General features: G+C 43.8%; 1 protein-coding gene across 4 annotated transcripts in view; it reads left to right on the top strand.

Annotated features, from left to right (window-relative positions):
* Positions 1-22821, top strand: part of ANO2 (anoctamin 2) — a 341730-nt gene that overhangs the window by 306996 nt on the left and 11913 nt on the right. For all 4 annotated transcript variants that reach the window (XM_045061286.1, XM_019834398.3, XM_019834399.3 and 1 more), the window contains 3 exons: positions 2850-2995; positions 21436-21588; positions 21950-22002. In XM_045061286.1, coding sequence (XP_044917221.1) covers positions 2850-2995; positions 21436-21588; positions 21950-22002 — 352 coding nt within the window. The remainder of the gene's footprint in view (positions 1-2849; positions 2996-21435; positions 21589-21949; positions 22003-22821) is intronic.

The following is a 22821-nucleotide window of genomic DNA, read 5'->3' as shown; positions in this document are numbered from 1 at the left end:
AGTTGTGAAATCTCATGGTGATGGGTTTTGGTGGAAGTCCTTTCTTTCATCATTATGCTGAGTAGGTCCTTCCAATCAGAAAATGCATATCTTTCAGCTCTGGACATTTTCTTATATTTCTTTATGCTTTCCTCACCATTTTCTCTGTCTTCTCTTTCTGATTAAATGTTGGAGTTGCTTATTTTTTCTTTCCTATTGTCTATTTATTTTCTTTTCTATTTTTTCTTTCCTATTGTCTTTTCTTTCCTATTGTCTATTTATTTCTTTTCTATTTTTTTCTGTGAGTTTATTGATTTTTTTTACTTCCGATCATTTATTGGACTCATTTCAGATCTGTAATTTCCCCAGTTCATTTTTTCCTCTGAATAAACTTCTTAATCCTGCTGATTAATTAATAAACTTCTTAATCCTCCTGTGGGAGAAGTGGTAGTCAGTCACCTGGACAATATGGTTGGGCAGAGACACTAGGGTCTACTCTTCCTCCTTAAGCAGTGCCTTCACCAATCACTATTGCCTGCCTTTAGCAATACCTAGTGCCTAAAACTTCTGAACCTTTTTGAGATTCCAGCATGAGAGGGCTTGCTTTTTTTTCTGCTGCTTTTCACTGCAGGCACTTGGTGTTCAGCCATCACAGCTTTGCTAACCCCTTTATCCACTGTCTGTCTTCTAAGATATTTTTTAACATCTCTTATACACTGCTGTATTCATGACTGTTTTCTTTAACCTTGTGGTTTTGTTCATTCTAAAATTCATTCGCTATCATTTTAGTCGCGTTTCAGAAAAGAGATATATACATGTGCTCCATTTTCCATATTTAATTAAAACCACTGATTATTCTTTACTAAAAATTTGGCCACGTTTTCTGATTACTGCTATCTGGAGGAAAAGTCTCAATTTTAGTTCTGATTCCAGACCGTCCCTTCCTCCATCCTTCCCTCCTTCTCTCTTTTTTCTTTTTCTTTTTTTCTCTCTTTCATTTTTTTTTTCTTCACTTCTCCTTTTGCCCTGACCTACAGACAGGGTCTCAGCCAGTCCAAACTATTTGGCTTCAGAATCTTTAGGCTTCACCTAGATTTTTCTCAATTTCTTATTATCACAGAATTCTTGCTTGCTCTTTTATTATGAAATACTGTATTTTACTGTGGCTTCTGTGGATCTCAACTCATTCTTTAAATCCTTCTATGATGGTGATGGTGATAATGATGACGGTGATGACAGGGACAAGGATAAATATATTTATTGAGCTCTTAGCATGTACCAAGCCCTAAGCTAAGCATGTTACAGAGATTATCTCCTTAACTGACCCTATGGGGTAGCTGATATTTATTTTCTCATAGATAAGAAAATTAAATCTTACGGAGTTTTAATAGCTTGACCAAGAAAATATAGCTGGTGAGTTGTGAAACTGGGTTTTAAACAATTATTTTCTGACATCAAAGATCAGACTTCTACCCACTACACTACACTACTATACTACATCTTCTTGATGACAAATGGTAGTAGACAAGACACTGATCAAAACATTGTTTTGAACCATTAGATTTCCACTAACTGTGAGAAGCACTTTCTAACAATGGAATGCTATACCTAATGATATTGAGAATGTTCTTCTGGAAACACAGGGGTTAAATCATCTTGTGTAGGGAATGTGGGGGGAATTCCTGCATTGAATGGAGCATGGGCTTCAAAATCCCTTTAACTTTTCAAGTCTATGATTCTGACTATTCTGCTATTAATTCTCCTCCCAACTATCTCCTAGAAACTTTCTCTTAGATTGATTAGCAGAATTGGCACCTTGTTCCTTTACTTAATTTCATTCCCTATGATTGTGCATTAATGGGAAGTATGAAAAGACCATATCCTCAGGCATATTTTAGCATTTAATATTAAAAATAAAAATATTAATTACCTATTGAATGCTTACTATGTCCAGATATTATGCTAAGGATCATATAGACATTGTTTCACTCAATTCTCATCCAAGCACTGAGAGGCTGGGCCATTATCTTGGTTGACTTAGTCTCCTTGGGCTTCCATAACAAAATATCATAGACTGGGTGGCATAAACAACAGGAATTCATTTCTCACAGTTCTGGATGCTGGAAAGTCGAAGATCAAGAATTGGTAGAGTTTGGTTTCTAATGAGGGCCCTCTTCTTGGCTTGCAATAACCATCTTCTTACTGTGTCCTTCCTCACATGGTGGAGAGGGAAAGATCACTGTCTCTTCCTTTTCTTATAAAGCTACCAGTCCTATTGGATTAATACCCCAGCTTTATGACCTCACTTAATCTTAATTACCTACTAAAAGCCCTGTAGTCAAATGCAGGCACATCTGGGATTAGTGCTTCAACAGGTGAATCTTGGGGGATTCACTTCAACCCATAAGAGTAGTTGACAACATTTAGTTTGGATTTGATGAAAAATATGGTACTGTTTATGTTATTAAGACCTGAAAATGTTTGAGCTTGGAGGAAAGCATCTTTCTAGTAGTTTCTGGGCATCCTCTCTTCCCCATGAAGAGGGTGGATAGATCACCTGTTAGACAATAGGATGATCTCAGCATTTGGCAAGAAGGGCCAACTCTTTTGCTGCTCATCAAACAGTAGGAAGAATTCAGTTTCTTTGGTTTTGAAGAAACCTGACCCTTTTTGGGGGGAACCTTTCCTTATCCTGTTGAAAAACCCCAGGTTGTCTTTAAGAGAAAAGTAGTCTTTTTAGTGTCCTTCTGTGTGTCCTTGGAACAGAGATAACTGCAGTGTCAAAAAGCCTTAGTTTTTCTCCTCCTTCTGTCTGTATAACTAACTCTGTCTTCCAAAGGCTTTTAGTGACTGGTCCATTTCTTTTCCAGGAAACTAAAGAAACTATTTCGGAAGCTGAAAGATGAGACAGAACCTGGAGAAACTGACTCTGCCCACTCAAAGCATCCAGAGCAGTGGGACCTAGACTACAGCTTGGAGCCGTACACCGGACTGACTCCAGAGTACATGGAGATGAGTAAGATCCTATTATCTTTCCTTTTACTGGGGGCAGGTTCACACAAGGGGTCTGCAAAAAGGGCTAGGGAAGAGGGTAGGGAAATGACTGGGGCAGTCTCTGCTTCCTCCTGGGCTTCATGGCTACACAGTGTCACCTTCAGTGACACATGGAAGTTGAGGGAGGGTAGGGCAAAAGGAGTCCTGGAATGAGAACCGAGAGCAACTCTGTCACCACCTTGACACTAGGGTAATATCCTTTTCTTCTTGGGCTTCCTCTCCTCATCTATGATATGAGAAGTTTGGTCTCAGGAATTTTGCCATGGTTTCTGGCATTGATAAAGCTGAAAAGGAAATAGTGAAGTCTGAAATTTAAGAATAGATTGTCATTAGGAAGAGTAAGGACACATAGCATCTTTAACGTGGAGAATATAGAAGAGTCCCCTACTCTACTCAAGTGGGGCTGGGTAACATGTCAGATTTTCTCTTAAAAAGTTGGGCTGTTTTGTGTAGGGGATGAGAGGTATATTTCCAGTGAGAGAGCCTCTCCTTGTTCTTGGATAAGGCTTGAAAGTAGGAGTGCGGGTAGTACAGGCTGGTAGAACACAGTCATTTCAGATGTGGTTTGGAAGCCATGAAATCTCCATGATAAATGTCCCAACTTAGATAAGCTGCCTTCAGACTCTTGGTTTCTTGTGAATAATCCTGACCTTTCATTGGGGTAGATATTTGAGAAGCCTCTTCATAAGATTTGAAACTAATGAATTAAAAACATAGGACCAAGAGGTCAGCCATATCATCTAAACATTTATTCAATCCAGAATGTACATGAAGAAACATCAGTGGGACCCATCAGAAGAATCACTTGGAACTTTGTCATTGGACCTGTCATTGTGTTTGCATAATGGCTCCTGCCTCCTTTGGTTAATCACTCACAATAGGGGGGTCACAGATACCTTTTTGTGCACTGGGTCCCTTGCTTGTTATTTCTAGTGGATATTTCTCCTCTTCTGTTTATAAGAATGTGTGTATGTATGTTAAGGGTAGAGGGATGGACAGGGTCTAGATTAGATGGCCATAAAATGTCTGTTCTAGTTGAGGTATCTAAAATTCCAGGAAAAATTTGTACTTTATAATCTAAACAAACTTATCAGAAGAGAAACAGTTATATCTGCTTTGGGAGCTATAGGGTAGGAAAATATCAAGACACAGTTTATGGAAATATGTAGCTCCCTTATGCTTTTTCCTTTATCTAAGTACTATCTCTGATCCCTCTCCAGCCCTGAGCCAGGTTTTTACACAGAGGTGATCACTCATACTCCAGATGCCACTCAATGTCTGCCATCCTATCAGACAGAAATTGCTGCCAGAAACTGAGGCTTCCATTTGGGAAGGGGCTTACATTAAATATGGCTCCTAACCCCCACCCTCCAACATTACTCCCCTACCCCACCACCCAGCTATCCATGTAGGTCTTCCTGGTCTGTCTACCTGTCTGTCTAGATAGCTGGCTCTTTCAAAGGTTCCTCTTTTGAATCCTTAAGAGCAGAGACACTTGAGCTCTACTCTCTGGGTTCAAATCCTGGCTCTGTGACCCAAGTATTTGGACAGTTTTGGGTAAGTGGCTAACTTTTTATGTGTGTCAGTTTGCTTTAGCTGTAAAAAAAAAAAAAGATATTAATAATAATATCTACCTCATAGGATTGTTGTATTTAATGAATTAGTATCTGAAAAGTGCTTAGAAGAACATCTAACACATATAAAAGCCGGGTTTGTCAAGTATTGCTGATTCTCTTAATGGTCTTGAACCCTAGGAAAGCCACGTGCAGGGATATAGGCTGAACTTTGTCAGCCACCTTAACACTGAATGGACATCCACTATGTGTTCAGACGTGGGCACTTTACAACGTAATGAGAAGAGGGGAAAAAACAGCGAGAACTAGATTTAGTGGCTTCTGGAAGAAGTTTATACCACGATTGTAGAGAGTGAAATTCATTCTGTAGATTAAACAAAACGCACACACACACACGCGCGCGCGCCCACACAAAACTCCTTACAGGTTATAAGGGAACAAAACAACCATATAACAGAAGGCTTGAAAATAGAAAAAAGAAGGGAACATGTCTCCCAGACTTACCTCATTTCAGCCCAATGTTTACTAGCATTTTGGTGCCATTTCTTCTTAGACCCTTTTTGTTATGTATATGATTTTTAAAATAAAGTTGTGATCACATACACACATTTGTTGCTGTTTTCCAGTTAGCATTAGATGAATAAATATTTCCAAGTTGTCATATAATATCCAAAACTAAGAGCTGCATAATAAATGACCCCCTCTAATAAATGTACTGTAGTTCATTTGCTGATTTTCCAGTGAAACACATTGGAGACTCACTTTCTGATTCTTCCCCTATTTTGGTAATCTAATATATATTATCTCCATGCATTAATCCTTTCCATATTTGCTAATGATTTCCTCAAGGTAGATTTCCTCAAGGTAGATTCCCACAGATGTGATTACTAGATCTAAGTTACAGCCATTGTATAGTTCTTGATTTATTTATTTATTTTATGTATTGCTTTCTAAAAGGATTAGACCAATTCACCGAGCCACAGGCAGTGTACAAAATACTCTTCCAGTGAATACAAATTATTTAGTAGCCTGAAGTAATGTGATATGAAGGAATTATCACTGCACAGTAAGTTTGAGATGCTCAGCCCCCTGTGGCCACCTCATTCCACTTTGTTGATTTGAATATTCCAGACTTCTCCTCCTTCAAAAGTTAGCTTTTCATGGTGCTTTCCCTGTGAAGTCTCCCTAGATCAAGCCCCATTCCTCCTGAGAGGAATCATTAATTATTTGCCTTTCTGTCCCATTACATATAGGTACACACACTGATGGTGTATCTTCCAGAATTATGATAATACTGGTCACATATCTGTTCTGCAGACCCAGACTATTAGATTCTAAAGAACAGTGTGTAGGAATCATGGCTTATTCATCTTCATGGCCTCCATGACCCAGCACATTTCCTGGCATATAACAGACACTCAGTGTGTCTGATAAACAAATATGAGTAAATGAATGAATGATTTCTTAATTAGTGAGGGAAGTTTTCTTAACAGAGGTAAGCTTTTAACAACTTTAAGTGTCAAATGAAGGATCATTTTCAAAGCGGGGCTTGGTTGATTGTGCGTCGGTCAAGGATGTTTTGAAGAGATTTCCAGCTGTAGGTAGGAGGTTGGGCTTGATTCCTGAGGTCCCTTCTGGTTCTGACAGTCTACATATTAATGATAAGAGTAAGGGAGAGCATTCCAAGGAAAAGGACTCGCAAGTTCAAAGAGTCTCCTGGCCACGAGTAAGTATTGACATAGCAAATGGTGGTTTTTGGGCAGATAGGGCTTAGATAAAGACCTGGTGCATTAATTTGTCTGAAGATGAGACAAATTTGCGTTTCACATCAGGCTGTAGGGAGCAGTTGTAAAATCTTAGCCAGTGCTGTGACTCTGTTTCCCTTGAGGAGATAGGCAGCAAGTGTGGAAGGGAGGTAGTAAGAAAGACGAAGGAAGAAGAAACACAGGCGCACTCATTCACTCATTCATTCATTATTTCATTCATCAGATATGTATTAAACATTTAAAGGGAGGAACAAGTTTGGAAACCAGGACAGAGCCTTCCAACAGTTCAGGATGATATTGATTCAGTCAACAATGCAGTTGATACTGATTCAGGCTTCTCTAGAGGAGGAAGCACGAATCACACATGGGTTTTCCAAGCTGGGTTCCACAGAAACTCACTCCCAGCATTCTTTAGGCCATTTTGCCAAGCTGTCAGCCACTTCAAAGATGTGATTATTTTATTTCATAGTTTATATAGGTGCAAGAGCTATGTTTCTGAGTTAGAGTCCTTTTATTCCTTTTGTCTCTGGAATATACTCTTGACCCTTGTGAAGAGAATATTTGTTCCCATGTACAATCAAAGACTGGACTGCAGACTAAACTTTACCAAACATTACGCCACTTAGCAACATAGGCTAAGTGAGGGTAGGGGTGGGCTCTGGAGTCAAACCACCAGGCTTCCAGTCCCAGGCCTGCTATGGCTAGTTACATGACTCTGGGCTGATGTATAAAGTCAGCCAGGCTCAGTTTCCCCATCTGGAAAGTAGATTTGATGATAATAACACCTACCTTACAGGATGGTTCTGAGAAGTAGGTAATGAATATAAAACATAGTTAAAAAACAGTGCTTGGTCCACTTAGGCTGTCTATGGATATGAGCTGCCACTGTTCTTGTCAAGAGTCCAATTTCTTTCCCTTTAATCTAGGAATTGACTAAAAACAATTTAAAGCCCTCAATGTAGTGAGCCCTCAATGTATTGACCCATTAGTATAGGGTTGGGCAGTAATGTTGAAAGACTGTGGGTACCAGACTCCAAGGCAAATCTAAAAATCACACTCAGAAGTCTGAGAGGTAAACACTCCAAGATGTTTGTCTTTTCAGAGAATCTAAGCCCTTAGGGTTCTCCTTGTCAAGTCTGGCATCGCAAATGGGCTCCTTTTGTCATCTGTTTATCTAAAACCCGCAAACTTTTGTTCCTCCAGTCTTCTAAAAAATAATCACTATTGTCTTCCTGACTCAGGAATTCAATTATCCCCCTAGAGCCTTCCTTCAGCTTCTTAAATAGGCCTATCCCCTAGGCCTTTAATGTGGGTGACAAGATGAATTTTTTCTGTTGTTCACATAGTTGTTAGAGGAAACCTCATTTTTCTTGGTCAAGAGTTTACATCCTGTCAAACTTTAGTAGAAAGGGAGGTGCATTGAGCTTGGATATTTACTTACTCGTTCATTTGGAGTGAAGGCCAGGTCATGACTTTGGAGGGCCAAGGGCTGTCCACCAAGACTTGTAAGAGTCATCCAGCAGGTGGAAACGCATGGGGTAGGTCCCAAAGATTGCAGCGCCCTCCTGAAATTGCAGACTTGAACTTCTGGATTCAGAAAGAGCATCACTGCATTGGCACAGACCTTGTCTTCTTCTCCAAGATTCCTGTCTGGCTTCGCATCAACGCCTGCTGAGGAGAGGATCAGTATGATCCAGGGCCTTTTGTATTCATGGCTCCTTCCCTCACTGGCTTTGCCTCTACTAAGAATTTTGCATCCCCACTCAAGCCCTTGCCCTTCCTCCTTTTTCTTCTTCTTCCACTTCTTTTTTTGTTATTGACTGTGTTCCCTATGCTATACTTTTCATCTCCTTGACTTACTTATTTTATAATGGCAAGTACCCACCTCCTTTGCATGACTCCAAATGCGTCCTAACTTGTCCCCTGCCTCCTTTTTCCCTCTTTCCCATTTCCTTTTTAAAATGGCTTTGCTAAGGTACAGTCCAGAACATGTTCTCTTTTGTATGTCAAATCCTTCAACGTGATAGAGTTCCCTTAAGTAAAAGTTCCAGTGTCCTGCACGTATAGCTTGTAAGAGCATCCTCGCGCTCCTCGCGCTGGCTCTGCGCATGCGCACCTGCTTATCTGCCACCACCAGGGCTGGGTTTGCCTGTGCTAGTTCACCTGCCTGCAGCAAGTTCTTGCTGAGTTGCTCAAGCTCTAACCTGTCTCTTGGAAGCAGTTTCTTCCATCAATGGCTCCTCTCTTCTCCTACACCTGCTTTGGTAGAGGAAAAAATGTGAGTTTGTGGGGGCAGGGGCCCCCTTATCCCTCCCTAGTCTCACCACTTGGCACAATTCCTGGAATGTAGTAAGTAAGACCTCAATAAAATGTGTCTTGAATGAATGGCACTTTAGCTCCCTTCCTTCAGTGGCAGAGAAATAGAGGCCCCGCTTCCTTCTATCCCACGATATTTGGGCTGGCCTCCCTTTTCACTGTGGACATATTTATATATATTTTTTATATGCAGCAATTTTCATCTCCCAAGACCAAAGTGAACCACGTTTATTATCAGGGCTTCCCTTAAAGAAAAGTCACTTCTGGCTTTAATTTGTTCCTTTGCCTTCAGGGATCAAGTCATTAGCCAAAATGGACAGAGTGGAATGCTCTCCCTCAGACTTGGATTTAAGCTCAACTCAGATTTCACGTCTTCCCTCTTCGGTGCCCCCTCCTCGGCCGTCCCCGGGAGCATTGCTGCTCCAGGACCTGTGCCAGGCACTGGGGGCACAGAGGCAGTAAGTGGGCCCCGGGCCCCCCAGGACCTCAGGGTCTAGCGGCAGAGTGACAGGGGCAGAAGGTTACATGAAAGGGCCTTGTTGTCACACACACACACACACACACACACACACACACACAATGCAGCTGACTGTGCTTTCTTCAGAGAGGCTAGCCCTTTCAAGCTTCCGTTTGATGGAGCAGAGGTGTATTACAGAGAATTGTCCATTCTCTTCTTTGTTCCGGCTCGTAATTGCCAACTGACCAAACTTCCTTGGGTTTGGAACCCACGTACTGAGGCAGAACAAACTCTGGCCTAGAAACAAGAGACTCATCTCCCACCCACTACCTCAGGCTTGTTTTGAGACAACAGACAGGCCAGGAGGAGAATCTATCCCAGGGGAGACATTTCTCAGCTCTTCTGTCCAGAGACTCAGCTCCTGTGTGACCATTTCCTGCCTTCCCAACCACACGTATGGTTCCCCCTCCCTCCAGGCCCCTAGCTGAGAAATCTCAACATCGCTGCTCATTCACTCTTCTGTCTCCACACACCTCCCATCCAGGCTCCCATCTTTCCTCTGGGATATCTCTGGAGGCTGCTTCTTCTGCTCAGCCTCTTAATCTCCTACACCTAGTAGTTTTTTTCCTGCCACACCCTCAACACAGCCCCTTGCAACCACCGCCATCTCTCCACTGCCCTGTTTCTTCTTACGAAGGTTAGCATTGGTCTTGCCATCCATTGTTCTAAAACTTCCAGGGTTCCCATATCTTTCCCAAGGCGTTCGTGGGACATTGTTTCAGTGTATTTAACCCTCTTACATATTCTTGGGTCCAGCCAAAATGGACCCCAACAGACAATTTATCACTCATAGCCTTCATTTCACTCCTTCTTCCCTGCCCTGGAATCCCCTTTGCCTTCTTACTCTGCTGTCACCTCCTTCCCAAAACAGCTTCCCTCCCATCCCCCTCCCTTCCTGCTCCTCTTTCCCCTCCCCTCCTCTCCCATTCCTCAGGATTTTAGCTGTCCCTACTCCCACCCCAGGATTTCAGACAAGCTGCCTCCTAAGACAGTAATGCCTCTGATACTTCTTGGTAACTGATTTCCTAGGTGGTAGGTTCCTGGAGCCACAGGGCCTTGCACACAGCATGGGCACTGAAAACACACCAAAAAACCCTGTAAAGGAGTGACTGAACAGGAGGGTATCACTTATCTGGCTCTGCCTTTCTCTTATCTAGGCTGAAACAACTTACTTCTAGCAATGCTGCTGTCAGTTCTCACGTATTAATGGGCTGATAATCCATTGAGTGGATTACCAAGAATTGGGGGTTTTCCCTATTTCTCTTTCTCTGCCCTCCTCCTCCTTTCCTGTCTCCCCTCCCCCTCCTCCTCTTTGCTTTAGCCTTCTCCCCTCCCCCAGCCCAGGCCTATTATGTACTCCTTTCCAGTGAGTAAGCCAAGGAAATAAGAGAAGGCGTAATATGAACCCTTCCATGCTGCTCATAGGTAGCAGCCCTGGGAAAGCTTGCCTAGAGAGAAGACCCAAGTCCACAAATGTCAAAACCTTGTTGGAGGCGATAGTTTCTGCCATCTCTGTGGATAATTAAGCTTTGGTGGTGGTGATCATATCACTGCTTCTGATTTCTCTGCACCTTTGTCTTCAGAATGAAGCCTGCTTTTCTCTTCAGATGATCACTGTAGGACAGAGCAAGAAATCTCTCTCCTTCCCAACTTCCCAGGGTGTCCGGTGAGAAGTGGATGTGAATCCAGTTCTGCCTTTAAGTGCACGTGTGACCTTGAGCACCTCCTATCATCTCTCTGAACCTCACTTTCCTCCTTCACATTAGAGGGAATTAGACCAGATGGTGAGTTTTTCCTTGCAGAGACCTGACCCACTGGTCTGCAGTCACAACCAAATGTGTAATATATCACAACTTAGGTGCTCCTACTGATAATATAGTTTAAAAATATAAGGTAAAGCAGAGGCAACATCACCCTCACTTTCTCACATTTCTAGATTATTTTTGAATGAGAGAGCAAAGAAAGTTTCAGCATGCACAAAACCTGGCCACCCCAATGGAAGTGAATGGTGCACGTAATCATTTTTCACTGAGTGTCTTGACAAGAATAAAGAGTTTCAAACCGCTGGACCAGGTAACCTCCAGGGTCTCTTGCAGTGCTGGCATCCCAGTTCACATATCCATCTTAGACAGTGTACCTTGAAGCCAAGAGGCCCAGGGAGTGATGCAAGTTGCCTCAGGTTGCCCCACAGACCCGTTAGTGGGACTGAAAGCCAGAGCCCCTTCCTGGATCATTGTGTAAGAGACTTTCATGAGGACTTATGGGAACTTGGGCTTTAGCGGAGGGATAGGGGTAGGGTGAGGTATCCTTCTTCCTTCCCAATGGGCTAGACCTCCTAATTCCAGAAAGGCCCTTGTCTTGGGCTTTGAACAAAAATGAGAGCAGTGAAACCAAAGCTGCCCACTCCCTCTGGTGTGCCTGACATGGTGATCCCTTGCCCCGCTCTCAGCTGTCAGCTTCCTTCCCCGTGATCCCCAGGACCACCCATGCAGACAGGAAGTGCGCTGAGCCCACTCTGAGCCTGTCAGTTGTAATGGTGAGGCACGTCATCAGTTGAGGGAGGCAGCAGAGAGAGATGTATTATATTTACATTTTTCTAAATTGAACTGGAACCGGGGCCCAGCAGGCATGGGGGAGGGGCCATGAGGTGAAGGGGAAGCTGGGAGTTGGGGGGTGGCATGGGGGGGTTGCTGAGAGTCAGCCTGTGGAGGGGGCACTGGCGGTAGGGAGCTACCTCTGGGCGGCACTGGTGGTGGGGATGGGCCAGCCCCAGACAAAGAGAAACCTGAGAGTGAGGGATTAAGCTGGAGAAACCTGTGAGGGGAACAGCAAGCTTTCGAGGGAATCTCCAATATCAAACCCTTTTCCTGAAGAGCTTACTAAAAAGGACTTCAAGGGTAGCCGCCCACCCCCATCTCTGAGGGGAGGAAAGAATGCTGGCCCAGGAGCAGGCTGTGACATTAATCATCACTGTCCCCAACCCCAAAATGGGGCTTCAAAGCCTTTTGGCCACAGGCCCCTCACAGCCCCATTGTGGAGTTTTCCTCAGGGCCAATGGGAGGAAATTCCTGAGTTGCTTTAAGGCTGCAGGCAACGTTAGTTCTCTGTTGCTTGCCATAGTTCCACTTGTGTAGAGTAACTTTGGCATAAGAACGTGGGCCCAAATTTAATTCAGTTCCCAAAGAATCTCTCGATCAAGTTTATTGCCAGTTTATCAGATAAATAAGTGATACAATTGAAGACCAGTGGCCTATGTTCATATTCATGAAACTGTGAAGGGAGCTTCTTGAGGTCAGGATTTGTGTTTTATTCATTCATAGCACCTAACCACTGGGCCTGGCATACAGTAGGTGCTCAATGAATGTTTGAAAAGGAAAGAAGAGGAATATAGAATGAAAGAGGTGATTCTGTAGTGTGGACCTTGAAGACAGAGTGACAATTGGACTCCACAGACATTATCGTTCATCAGAGCTCTCCAGCCCCTCTGGCTGTGTTGATTTAGCTGGCACAATCTACCCCTGACTTCCCCCAACCAGGGGCCAAGAATCCTTATTTTCAAGTGCTTATGATTAGGGAATGGTATCCTCCCAAAGGCAGGCTTCCTAAGGACCTACAAATTGGTAGACTTGTTTAATCATCTGGGTACTTCAGGCAAAATATTCTATGTAATAGTCAGCTACAGCTATGATAAAGCTTTGTAACAAATGGCCCGAAGTCTCAGTGACTTGCAACTGAGACAGAGAATAACGAGCAATGGAAAGAGCTGGCTCCATACCTCCCTGAGTATCCTCCCCTGGAAATGACCAGGTAAAGGTAGCCCCTTACTAAAGAAAGAGTAGAGAGCTTCCAATAGAGCAGTGACTTTGGTGACACCCAGGATCCCTTCCATATTCTGATATTCTTTGGTCATGGATAATAGAGACCACACTGGGTAATTTCCAAGTTTCTAACGGGCTGGATATATAAAACTAGTCCCAGGGGTGCCTTAGCTGTAAGTGATGAAATATTCCAGAGTATCTGTACAAGCATCAGCACTGAAGCTTGATCATTTTGTCACAGAACTCCAAGATTGTGTGCTACGAGGCAATGGCTCAGAGAATCAGGAAATTCCTTTCCCTGAACCATCCTGTTTATACACACTGAGTCATCTCACTGGATAATCAGGCACCTGCCATCTTCTCCAAATGGCATTTAAACACAGTTCAGGCAGTATCCAGGGTCTCATTCCAGTGTTTCTGGGAAGTAGGGTGAGTCACAGTTCATGTCTCTCTCCCTCTCTCTCTCTCTCTCTCTCTCTCTTTTTGAAGTGTACATTGCTTGTCACTTTCTGTACTAGGAGTCCCTCTCTCCATATATACTTAAGAGAAAAGACAAGAGTATATTTGGATATGATACCCCTAAGTGTACTACAGAAGGCTTCTGGTGAACGGAAGATGCCCAGTCAGTGCTTATGAAATGAGTGAATGAATGAATGGAAGGCAGTCTTTAAGGTTAAAACTTATGAAGAACACCATCACTTTATCATTTCTTTTCTTTCTGGAACACCCAGGAAGCTCAGAGTGAACTCTGTTGCTCAGCTGTGGCCCCATAATAGGTCCTTAGAGTTTGCATATTTGTTTCTCTCTCCTTTCTCTGTCACTTCCTTTTTTCTAAAATTCCATAAACCTCACTGTGTGTTCCTTTTGTTGACTTTTTTACAGCCCTTTGGGAAGATGAAAGGGGAAAAGAATAAAGGAAAAATGTTCTTAATCATTTGTTGCTTGGGAACTTCTTTCCAACCATGCCTAGTTTCATTGCCCTTCTGCCTCACTGACTGTGTTACCATGGCCCAAATAGGTATATGGGAGGATTGACGGATGGATGAATGGATGAGAGGAAGGAATGAGTAACTGGCCTTCACATTCCCATTTTGCAGGTGGATAAAGTAAACAAGCATGAGTAAGCCAGGTCATTCATTTGTTCACAATAAACATTTATTGGAAATTCACCAAGCTGTTCTTTGAAAATCAGAAATAAATCAGTAGATCTCACCAACTCAGTTCTCTCTTGTTTTAAGATGCTAAACTAGGTCCACTGATGTCAGTTTTTTGAGGGGGCACAAATTCAGGCCAGACAGGAGTAATGACATGGACAACAGCAGTGACAGCTCTAGTGCACCAGTCATACAAGACATGTGAGTGAAGGTGCTTTGGAGAGTGAAAATATCAGCACAGATGCTGGTTCATTGTCTGACAAGAATATTAGAAATCGGATTGGAGAAGATCCAATAAAGGAAACCTAAGAGATGTGAGAGTGGACACAGGGCCTAATATTTACATTTTTGTGTGAGGAAAGGATATCAAATTATGTTGGCATCAGAAACTATCTTTGTTTCCCATCTTCATCAATTGCTAGGTATGTGGCCCTGGGAAAATTATTTCATCTGAGACTCAGTTTTCTTACTTGAAAAATGTAAATAATAATAATACTTGACACTAACTATTATTTTATGAACCAGAGAGCATGGTGCCTACACATGGTAGATGTTTAAGAAATGTTGGTTGAAGCTCCATGAAGTCTGAGCGCTTGGAGTTTTGCTTAAAGGATATGGAAGGGGAACAATGGGCAGATTTTTTCCAGAAGACCATAGTGTCCAGGCCTTTAAGCCCCCTGTGGCTGAGAGTCACATTCTCCTGCCCTTTTCTGTGGTCGTCAGCACACTTCATCTCTGAAGGCTCCCTTGACCCTAGCCTCTGCTCCCAGGGAGGGAAGAGAGCTGCTAATGGACTGGTCTGCATCATACTATCACCCAGAGTTCTGCTGTTATAGCTAGACTCTGAATTGTTGAAGAGCAGGACTCTCAAAAGTCACTGGATCTTCTTTCCCCATCTGAAGAAACTAGTATTTCAGAATTTGTGTGGGGGTGAGGGCAAAGTGGGTATTGGGTCTCCCTTAATCACAAAGAAAAGAAAATATGCCTTGCTGATCTGTCCCAATGTTGCATTGATTTGTATGCAGTAAACTCTTAATATTTAATCTGTTGCTTCAAACCTGTTCCTTCCTGTTATGACTTCCAGAGTTTCTGAATTGAGCCTGATCCATTGTATAAACCCCAAGTGACTCCATACATACTGCAAAGGAATTCCACTGACTGTCTTTATTTCCTAAGTAGTTCATTTGTAAACTTGGATCTGTGGATTTTCTTTTTTTTTTAAACAATTTTTTAATGTTTATTTATTTTTGAGAGAGAGAGAGAGAGAGACAGTGTGAGTGGGGAAGGAGCAAAGAGAGAGAGGGAGACACAGAATCCAAGTAGGTTCCAGCCTCTGAGCTGTCAGCACAGAGCCCGATGTGGGGCTTGAACTCACCAACCGTGAGATCATGACCTGTGCTGAAGTTGGACGCTTAACCCACTGAGCCACCCAGACGCCCCGGATCTGTGGATTTTCAGGATAGATCTTAACTACCAACCGTATAGCCAACCTTCAAATGCCTCTTTTACTTTGTTCTTCAAGTCAAGCCCAGTGGTTGTGAATCTGTGAAGCCTTCATGGATCTGCTGGTGAATGTGAGTTATTCCTGCCCTGGTGCTCTATTAATGCTGCCATTAGAGTTCAACTCTGTGACACCAGCAGCGTTTGTTTTCATGGCCAGCTTCTCCACTGCATACTGTGAGCTCTTGGAAGGATGACATAGTAATCTGTTCATCTTTGTTTCCTAGCAACAAACATGGTGCCCAATATATAGAATGTGCTCAATAAATGATTGCTGGATGGGTGAATGAATGGTGAATGATGGGCATTGAGAACCTTCTTATATTCTTTCAGGGCTTTTAACTGTTTTCCTAAGCAGTACAGGCCCAGGCTGAGGAACCAGCTCGCGCCCTTCTCAGCATCTCTTTCTATTTAATCATCAGTCAACATTTGCAATTCTTTTTTACAACAGATACTCTCAGTGCTGAGCACAGTTGGCTTCCCTTGCCCTCAGGAGGAGGGCATCACTGGGTTGCAGCCTTGAAATAGGGGCTGATGAAATCAACAGTGATGACGTACCCTTACTGCGTTTTCACATAAGCGCTTATGTTAATGGGCTGTTTGTAGTTTTTAGTAACTGCTTCCTGAGTGAGAAGACAAGCTCACATCAATGTGTCCCTCGATAATTTCCTTGCATTGCTTCTTGTTAGTGGTTCATAAAAGGGAAAATTCTCAAGCCCCCAGGTTTTAATCCCCTTAAGCAGACTGTGTTGCTTTTACTAAGCTATTAAGAGTTGAGGGGGAAAATGCTATAATTATTTTCATTAGATTTAGACTCTCCTAACTGACTGGTTTTACACCACTTTCCTCAAAGTCCCCTGTGCAAGTTTATAGCACTAAAAACTGCTGTGTGGAGGTGTTAGCATTTATGCCCCATCTCACCTCACCATCACTAAGTGCAGTGACTTCCATTCCCACAGTTTAGAAGCTGCCTCTTTTTGTATCTGTTTTGTGTTTACAGCTGGTAAAAAAGGGAAGTTTGTATTTATGAAATAAATAATCTCTGAACATCTGTTGTGGGATAGGCACCACACAAAATTGTGGGGATTCAGAAATGAATCAGATATGGCCATGGTCTCAAGGGGCTTCCCATCTAGGGAGCAAGTTAGACAGACAAATAGAACAAGACTTTATGGAGTGAGGAGGTGGGTGAGGAGGTAGGACTGGGGTGTAGGAGAGTCTCCATAGAGAAGGTTAGATGTGCGTTGGATCTGAAATGTAGATGGTGATTCATTCAGCAGACAAGAAGAGAAGGATAATTACAGAGAGTAGCAGGATGTACGAAGGCTCAGAGACATGGAAAACATGGTGAGTTTGAAGAAGTACAAATGGTTTTGAAATGGTTGGAAAGCAGACAAAGTTGGTCTTCAAGCATACCAGCTAAGTGTTAACGCTGAGCACAGAGCATGGGTGAGGAGATGTGTCTGTGAAAATAAATTAGGGTTAGATCACAAAGAGTTTTGAATGCCATGACAAGGATCTGTGTGTGTGTGTTTGTGTGTGTGTGTACACATGTGCACATGTGTAAGGGGAGGGTGGATATTTTCACTGAAGAATTTTAAATAAATGAGTAAAAACTATGTTCCATCAATAGCTTTTCCACCAATCCTGGCCAATCTATTCTACCTAATGTACTATTTTTCTTCTTTAAGCACATTGTCCTGGAATGTCCTTGCTGGAAGCCATCTTGTTTAATTTAATACACTCCTCCTTGTTATTTTAACCTAAGCCCAGGTAACCAAGGCCAAGATTTTAATTGTCTCCAGCACTAGGTAGTATAGGGCTGGTGGTTATTTAAAAAGGTCCTAGAGACTGAGATGAGAAAACTGATGGAGTTTGGGCCTCGGAATGTTTCCAATCTTTCTGCTTCCAGCTCAGCATTTCTGGAGCACTTCACAGCAGGCTTTGTAAAGATTTAGTTGAAAATCAACTTATGGATTCCTCCGTAATTGGCTTGGCCAGGTTTAATCTGTTGTTGGTCAAGCCAAGCTGGCTTCTATTATGTAGTGCACTGAGGGTTCCTGGCGTTGTTCTTCTCCCAGTGGAGGCTGGCTGTTTTTAGAAGCAAATCTTGGTGTTGGTGAAGGCCGGTATCATCGTGTCCTCTGAAGTGAACCCAGAAGGACGCCCATCTGATACAGCAGTTAGGCCTTTGACTAAAAAGAAAGTCTTGGATTTGGAATTTGTATGCTAGAAGGCTATAGTTTGATATATTTTTTTCTCCCCGAGATAAACCAAAGCTTCCTATTTGTTTCTGCCTCTTTGGGTTGATTCCTAGATGTGTGTAGTATGCCCCATCCAAGCAGGCAGCACCTGCAGAAATGGAGCATCTACAGAGAGTGGCTCCTCTCAGCCTAAGTACCCCAGGTAACACTGGAAGGGGGACAGCTTCACTGGCCTGTGCTGAGCCCAACCCCTTGAGGCTATCCAGTGCCGGACACACAGGCTTACATGGCAAGGAAAAAGACAAGAACCAGATCATGGACTTGAGGTAGTTCATGGGCACTGATAGCACTGAGCTGCCACTGGCAGTCCTTTGTGCCAACAGAAGAGAAATCGAAGGGAGCCTGTGTGTCTGGAGAGCTTATGAAGGTAAGAAAGCAAACTGTCAGGGCAACCCCTGGGAGAGGTCTCATATCTGCCTCTGGAGATGACGTGAAGGAAAGGAGAGTAAGTAGAGAGTCCTATTTTCCTATAGCCAGAAGACACTGGATGTGTAGTGCCGCTGCTAGGAGTATGGTGAGGGCAGGCTGTCTACATTTATAGTCACTCAGAAGTAACCTGCCCCTTCCTTTTCCTGTCAGTCTCCTTGCCTGACCCTTGTTGGGGCTTTGGAGAGTTTACACAGTTCTGTGAGAGGAAGTCACTTACAAGACGAAGAACATTTGCCCTGTAGAACTGAGCTCATTAGAATCAAGAAGACCAATTTAGAAGTCCATAAATAAAGACAGGTTCATATATATACACTTAAATACAGACATGCATTTTACAGGTTTTAGAAAACTAGTCTAACATCTGTTTTGCTTTCCTTGTTAATTCCACTCTCTCTGCCCCCACCCCCACCCCCAACTCTAAAGTGAATTCCTCAGCAAAGCCTGATTTAAAAGATGCCATAGACCCTGCATTTTGAACTGGCTCCCAGAGCTTGTTTTTGAAGATTTCTCTTTCCCTCCCCACCACCCCAACCCCTTTGGCCAGCCAGCTTGGCAGTCATCCTTCCAAGGGCCCAACCTTAACAAATCCGAGCTTTCTGGTGCATCTTGCCACCAACTGGCACCTGCCGGTCTCCCAGGGCCAGCTGAGAATCCACTGGGCATCAAGGGCCATGGCAGTGACAGACTTGTATCAGCAAGAGCAATAAACCACAACTGTGGGTCCGATCAAGCTGCCAAATCAAAAGCAGTTGTGCTGGGTGAAGTTCCACGCATGTTCTCTTTCTCGAAACTTCGACCGAGTTTAGGCATATCCCTCTGTGAACATTTATTTTTTTCTTTTTTTATTATTTTTTTAGTTTGGATCCTGTTTTTCATTCTTTATTTGGATATTCTAGAATCTTGAAGCTTGTCTGAGAGAATGAGAACCACAGCATCGTTACAAATCAGACCTGAAAGGAATTTAAACCAGTCTGTTCGGAATTTATCAATGGAGATATTGAAGTCCATTGAAACAGAGTAAATTGCCCAGAGACATACGGCTAGTGAGAAACATATCCAGGGCTAGAGGTTAGGCCTCCTGACTCTCAGTTAGTGCTTAAATTTGTGTCTGTTTGGGGCACCTGGGTGGCTCAGTCGGTTAAGCGTCCTACTTAAGCTCAGGTCATGATCTCAAGTTCGTGGGTTCAAGCCCTGTTCCATGATCTGCGCTGACAGCTCAGAGCCTGGAGCCTGCTTCAGATTCTGTTTCCCTCTCTCTCTTTCTGCTCCTTGCCTGCTTGTGTTCTCTCTCTCTCAAAAATAAATAAATAAACATTTTTTTAAAAAAGTTTGTGTCTGTTTAACATGTAAGTGTGCAATATACATGGCAGCCATCTGTAAGTATTGATATTTATTCCAATAAGAGTAAAAATATACGTAACAGGTAATATTACTGAACAATTATTAGGTGCCAGACATTGTTCTAAGTGCTTTATTTGTACAGTATCATTTACCTTTGTGACAACCTAGGTGGGTATGATCATCCTCAATTTATAGTTGAAGTTACTAAGACACAGAAAAGTAAATAACTTGCCCTTGGTATGTATGGGTGTCCTATTAGACTGGTTTTCCTGGGGCTCAGGACTGTGGGTGCTGAGCCCCTAGGGTTGGACGGAGCCCTTGCCTGTCTAGTGGGAAAGGAAGACATGTGAGTAGATCAATCACAACAGTATATGACGATGGCCATAACAGAGGCAGGCACAAAGGTGGTGGTGCGAGGATAGAGCAGGAGGAGCAGGCTTCTCCAAAGAGATGGTATTTGAACTGTCTCGAGGGTGCATGGACATTGCTAGCTGGTGAACGAGTGCTTGTCCACAAGTGTATAGGAGCACCTGACAGGATCAGAGAGGATCTGGAGGGGCAGAAGCTCAGTGCCAGAAGCCACAGGCATGATGGCTGGGGGGAGATGTTGAGAGACAGGGCTGGAGGGTGGTCGGGAGCAGATTATAAGGTACCTGCATCCCAACATGAGTAATTTGGCCTATACCCAGTGAACACAAGGGAGCCAGCAGACATTTTCGGGAGGAGGTAAGTGACAGGATCAGACTGCTGGAGGTTCTGGGAAGACTGGTGACAAAGGAAGCAGTTAGGAGGCTCTTGAAATTGTCCAGGTGAAAGGGATGAGGAGCTGGGCTCCACATGGCCATCTGATTGGCACAAGCTGCCTCCTTTCCTTTGCTCACACTGCTTCCATGGCTTGGGATGCTCTCTTTAATCCAGGCCCACCTTTCAGGACTAAGCTTAGGGGTTTGATATGGAGGCTCTCTTGGCACGCATAAAATCTTGCAGCACATCTTTGTGTACATTTCTCTCTTCTGCTTTAACACCCAGCTCCCTGAAAGTAGGACCAGACCTTCGCCTCCTTAAATACTTGGCAAGGTGCCTGACCCTCAGTGAGCTCTCAATAAATGTGTGATGAATGAATAAACTTTCTAAATAAAGGCCGGGACTATGGGTATAGAAAGAAGAGTCCAAATTTGGGAGGTGATTTTTTTAATGTTACATCAGGGGATGGCAAACTATGTCCCATGGGCCAAATCCAGCTCAGTTTACGTACTGCCTTTGTAAATAAAGTTTTATTGGAAGCCCATTTGTCTACGTTTTATCTCTAGCTGCTTTCACTCTACAATGGCAGAGTTAAGTCATTGTGACAAGACTATGTGGCCTGCAAATACAAAAATATTTACTCTCTGGACCCTTGCTGAGAAAGGTGGTCAACCTGTGAGTTAGAGGACCAGGATTAGTGACTGGACATAGAGTGATGGAAAGGAGAGATTCCTTTTCTCATGTCTTCTCACTGTGCCTAATGCAGAGCTTTGCTCCTGGGTGACAGCCTTGGCTGGTGGGCCTGCAGACACTGAGAGAGAAACACCCTTGACTGTGGGCAGGAGAAAAAGGGAGCCTGGGAGATCAAGGTGGGAAAGAGACCCCATAAGAAAAAGCCAAGGGGCCATAGCTGCAAGGCAAAGTTTATCTAGCTCTTACTTCTTCCCAGCGATGCTTCTCCTCCTCTTCTCTCTCGTAGTCATCCAGTTTGGCTTTGTTACCCTCTTTGTGGCCTCCTTCCCTCTGGCACCTGTGTTTGCCCTCCTCAACAATGTCATTGAAGTGCGGCTTGATGCAAAGAAGTTTGTGACTGAGCTGAGACGGCCAGATGCCGTGAGAACCAAAGATATTGGTATGTCCCCTGCTTAGAGACCATGGCAGGCCCTCTGCCTCTGTCTGTCCCCTCAGTCTCCCTGCCATGACCTGCCACCACCATCACACCACGTCTGGAATCAAGAGGGCTGGGGGAAGCCCTTGGAGGTCCTCATCCTCATATCTTCAGGCTCTGGGAGACCTTTATCCACCCCTACTTGTCTCCCTGCTTTCCAGACGGTGGAGGGGGACACCTAAGGCTTTGTAGGCAAGCCCATTTCTGGGGGACCTGGCAAACCTCCACTGGTAATGTGCCTGTGGAGCATCACCCTGAGCTGCAGCCTTATTGTCACCGGGCCAAGGGTGGGAATGAGCCAGATGCCCTTCTTTCTGTCTTACAGGGATTTGGTTTGACATTCTCTCCGGGATCGGCAAGTTCTCTGTTATCAGCAACGTAAGTGTTAAATTCGTGACACCCTAGCCCTGTGGGAAGGGCTTTCCACAGGAGCTGAGGTCTTCAGAGCAGGATACCAGCCCTCGTTACCTCCCAGCCTTTTCCTTCTGGAGCTTTGTTAAAGGCAGCCCCCTGGTTAGTAGTGCATACGTGGTGCCATTGGCCAGAGCCGCGCTACTATAGAGAGAAAGGAAGGTAATTACCCACCAGAGTGCATACCGTGACCTTAAGAGTCAAAATCTGATCTTTCCTCGGAGCCAAGAATAATGAGGAAAGAATTCCGCATATCTATCCATCTCTTTCCTTTCTTTTTCTCCTCCTGAGCTAAACAATACCTGGAGCATTGCCCGGGCGGCGGTTCCTAATTACGGTTCCTCCAAGCTGTCAATGCGAAGTCCTAATTATTCCCATGGACTCTGGCACCGCGTAGGTTAAGATAGGACATGCAAGAAGAGGGGTCCTACCTGTTGTGACCTCTTTAACTGCCTTGCCAGACATGTCCACATTTCAGAGGAAATCCTGATGGGCCCAAGCCAATAGCAACTTTTGCTTCTGCCTTTTGTATGGATGGTGGCTAGGCAGGACCTCCTGTCCTACCTCCCAAGAAAAGACCCCCAGCTTGGCACCTCCCAAGAAAGCCACCACCCATTTTCCCCTGGGAGAGAAACATTGATTCTGTGACTTGGTTGCCTATTAAGAACACATTAAAGGCCTGGAGAGGCAGGAGGAAAGGCAGAGAGAATCAGCTCACCGCACTGTGAATGTTCAACGTAGGAAGCGCACATCTTGTGGCTGAGAAATGAGGTGCAATTTGAAAAC

The sequence above is a fragment of the Felis catus genome, chromosome B4 (assembly GCF_018350175.1).
Source record: "Felis catus isolate Fca126 chromosome B4, F.catus_Fca126_mat1.0, whole genome shotgun sequence".
Taxonomy (NCBI): Eukaryota; Metazoa; Chordata; class Mammalia; order Carnivora; family Felidae; genus Felis; species Felis catus.
The sequence above is the reverse complement of the archived record's forward strand: the minus strand, read 5'-3'. Positions and strand labels throughout refer to the sequence as shown.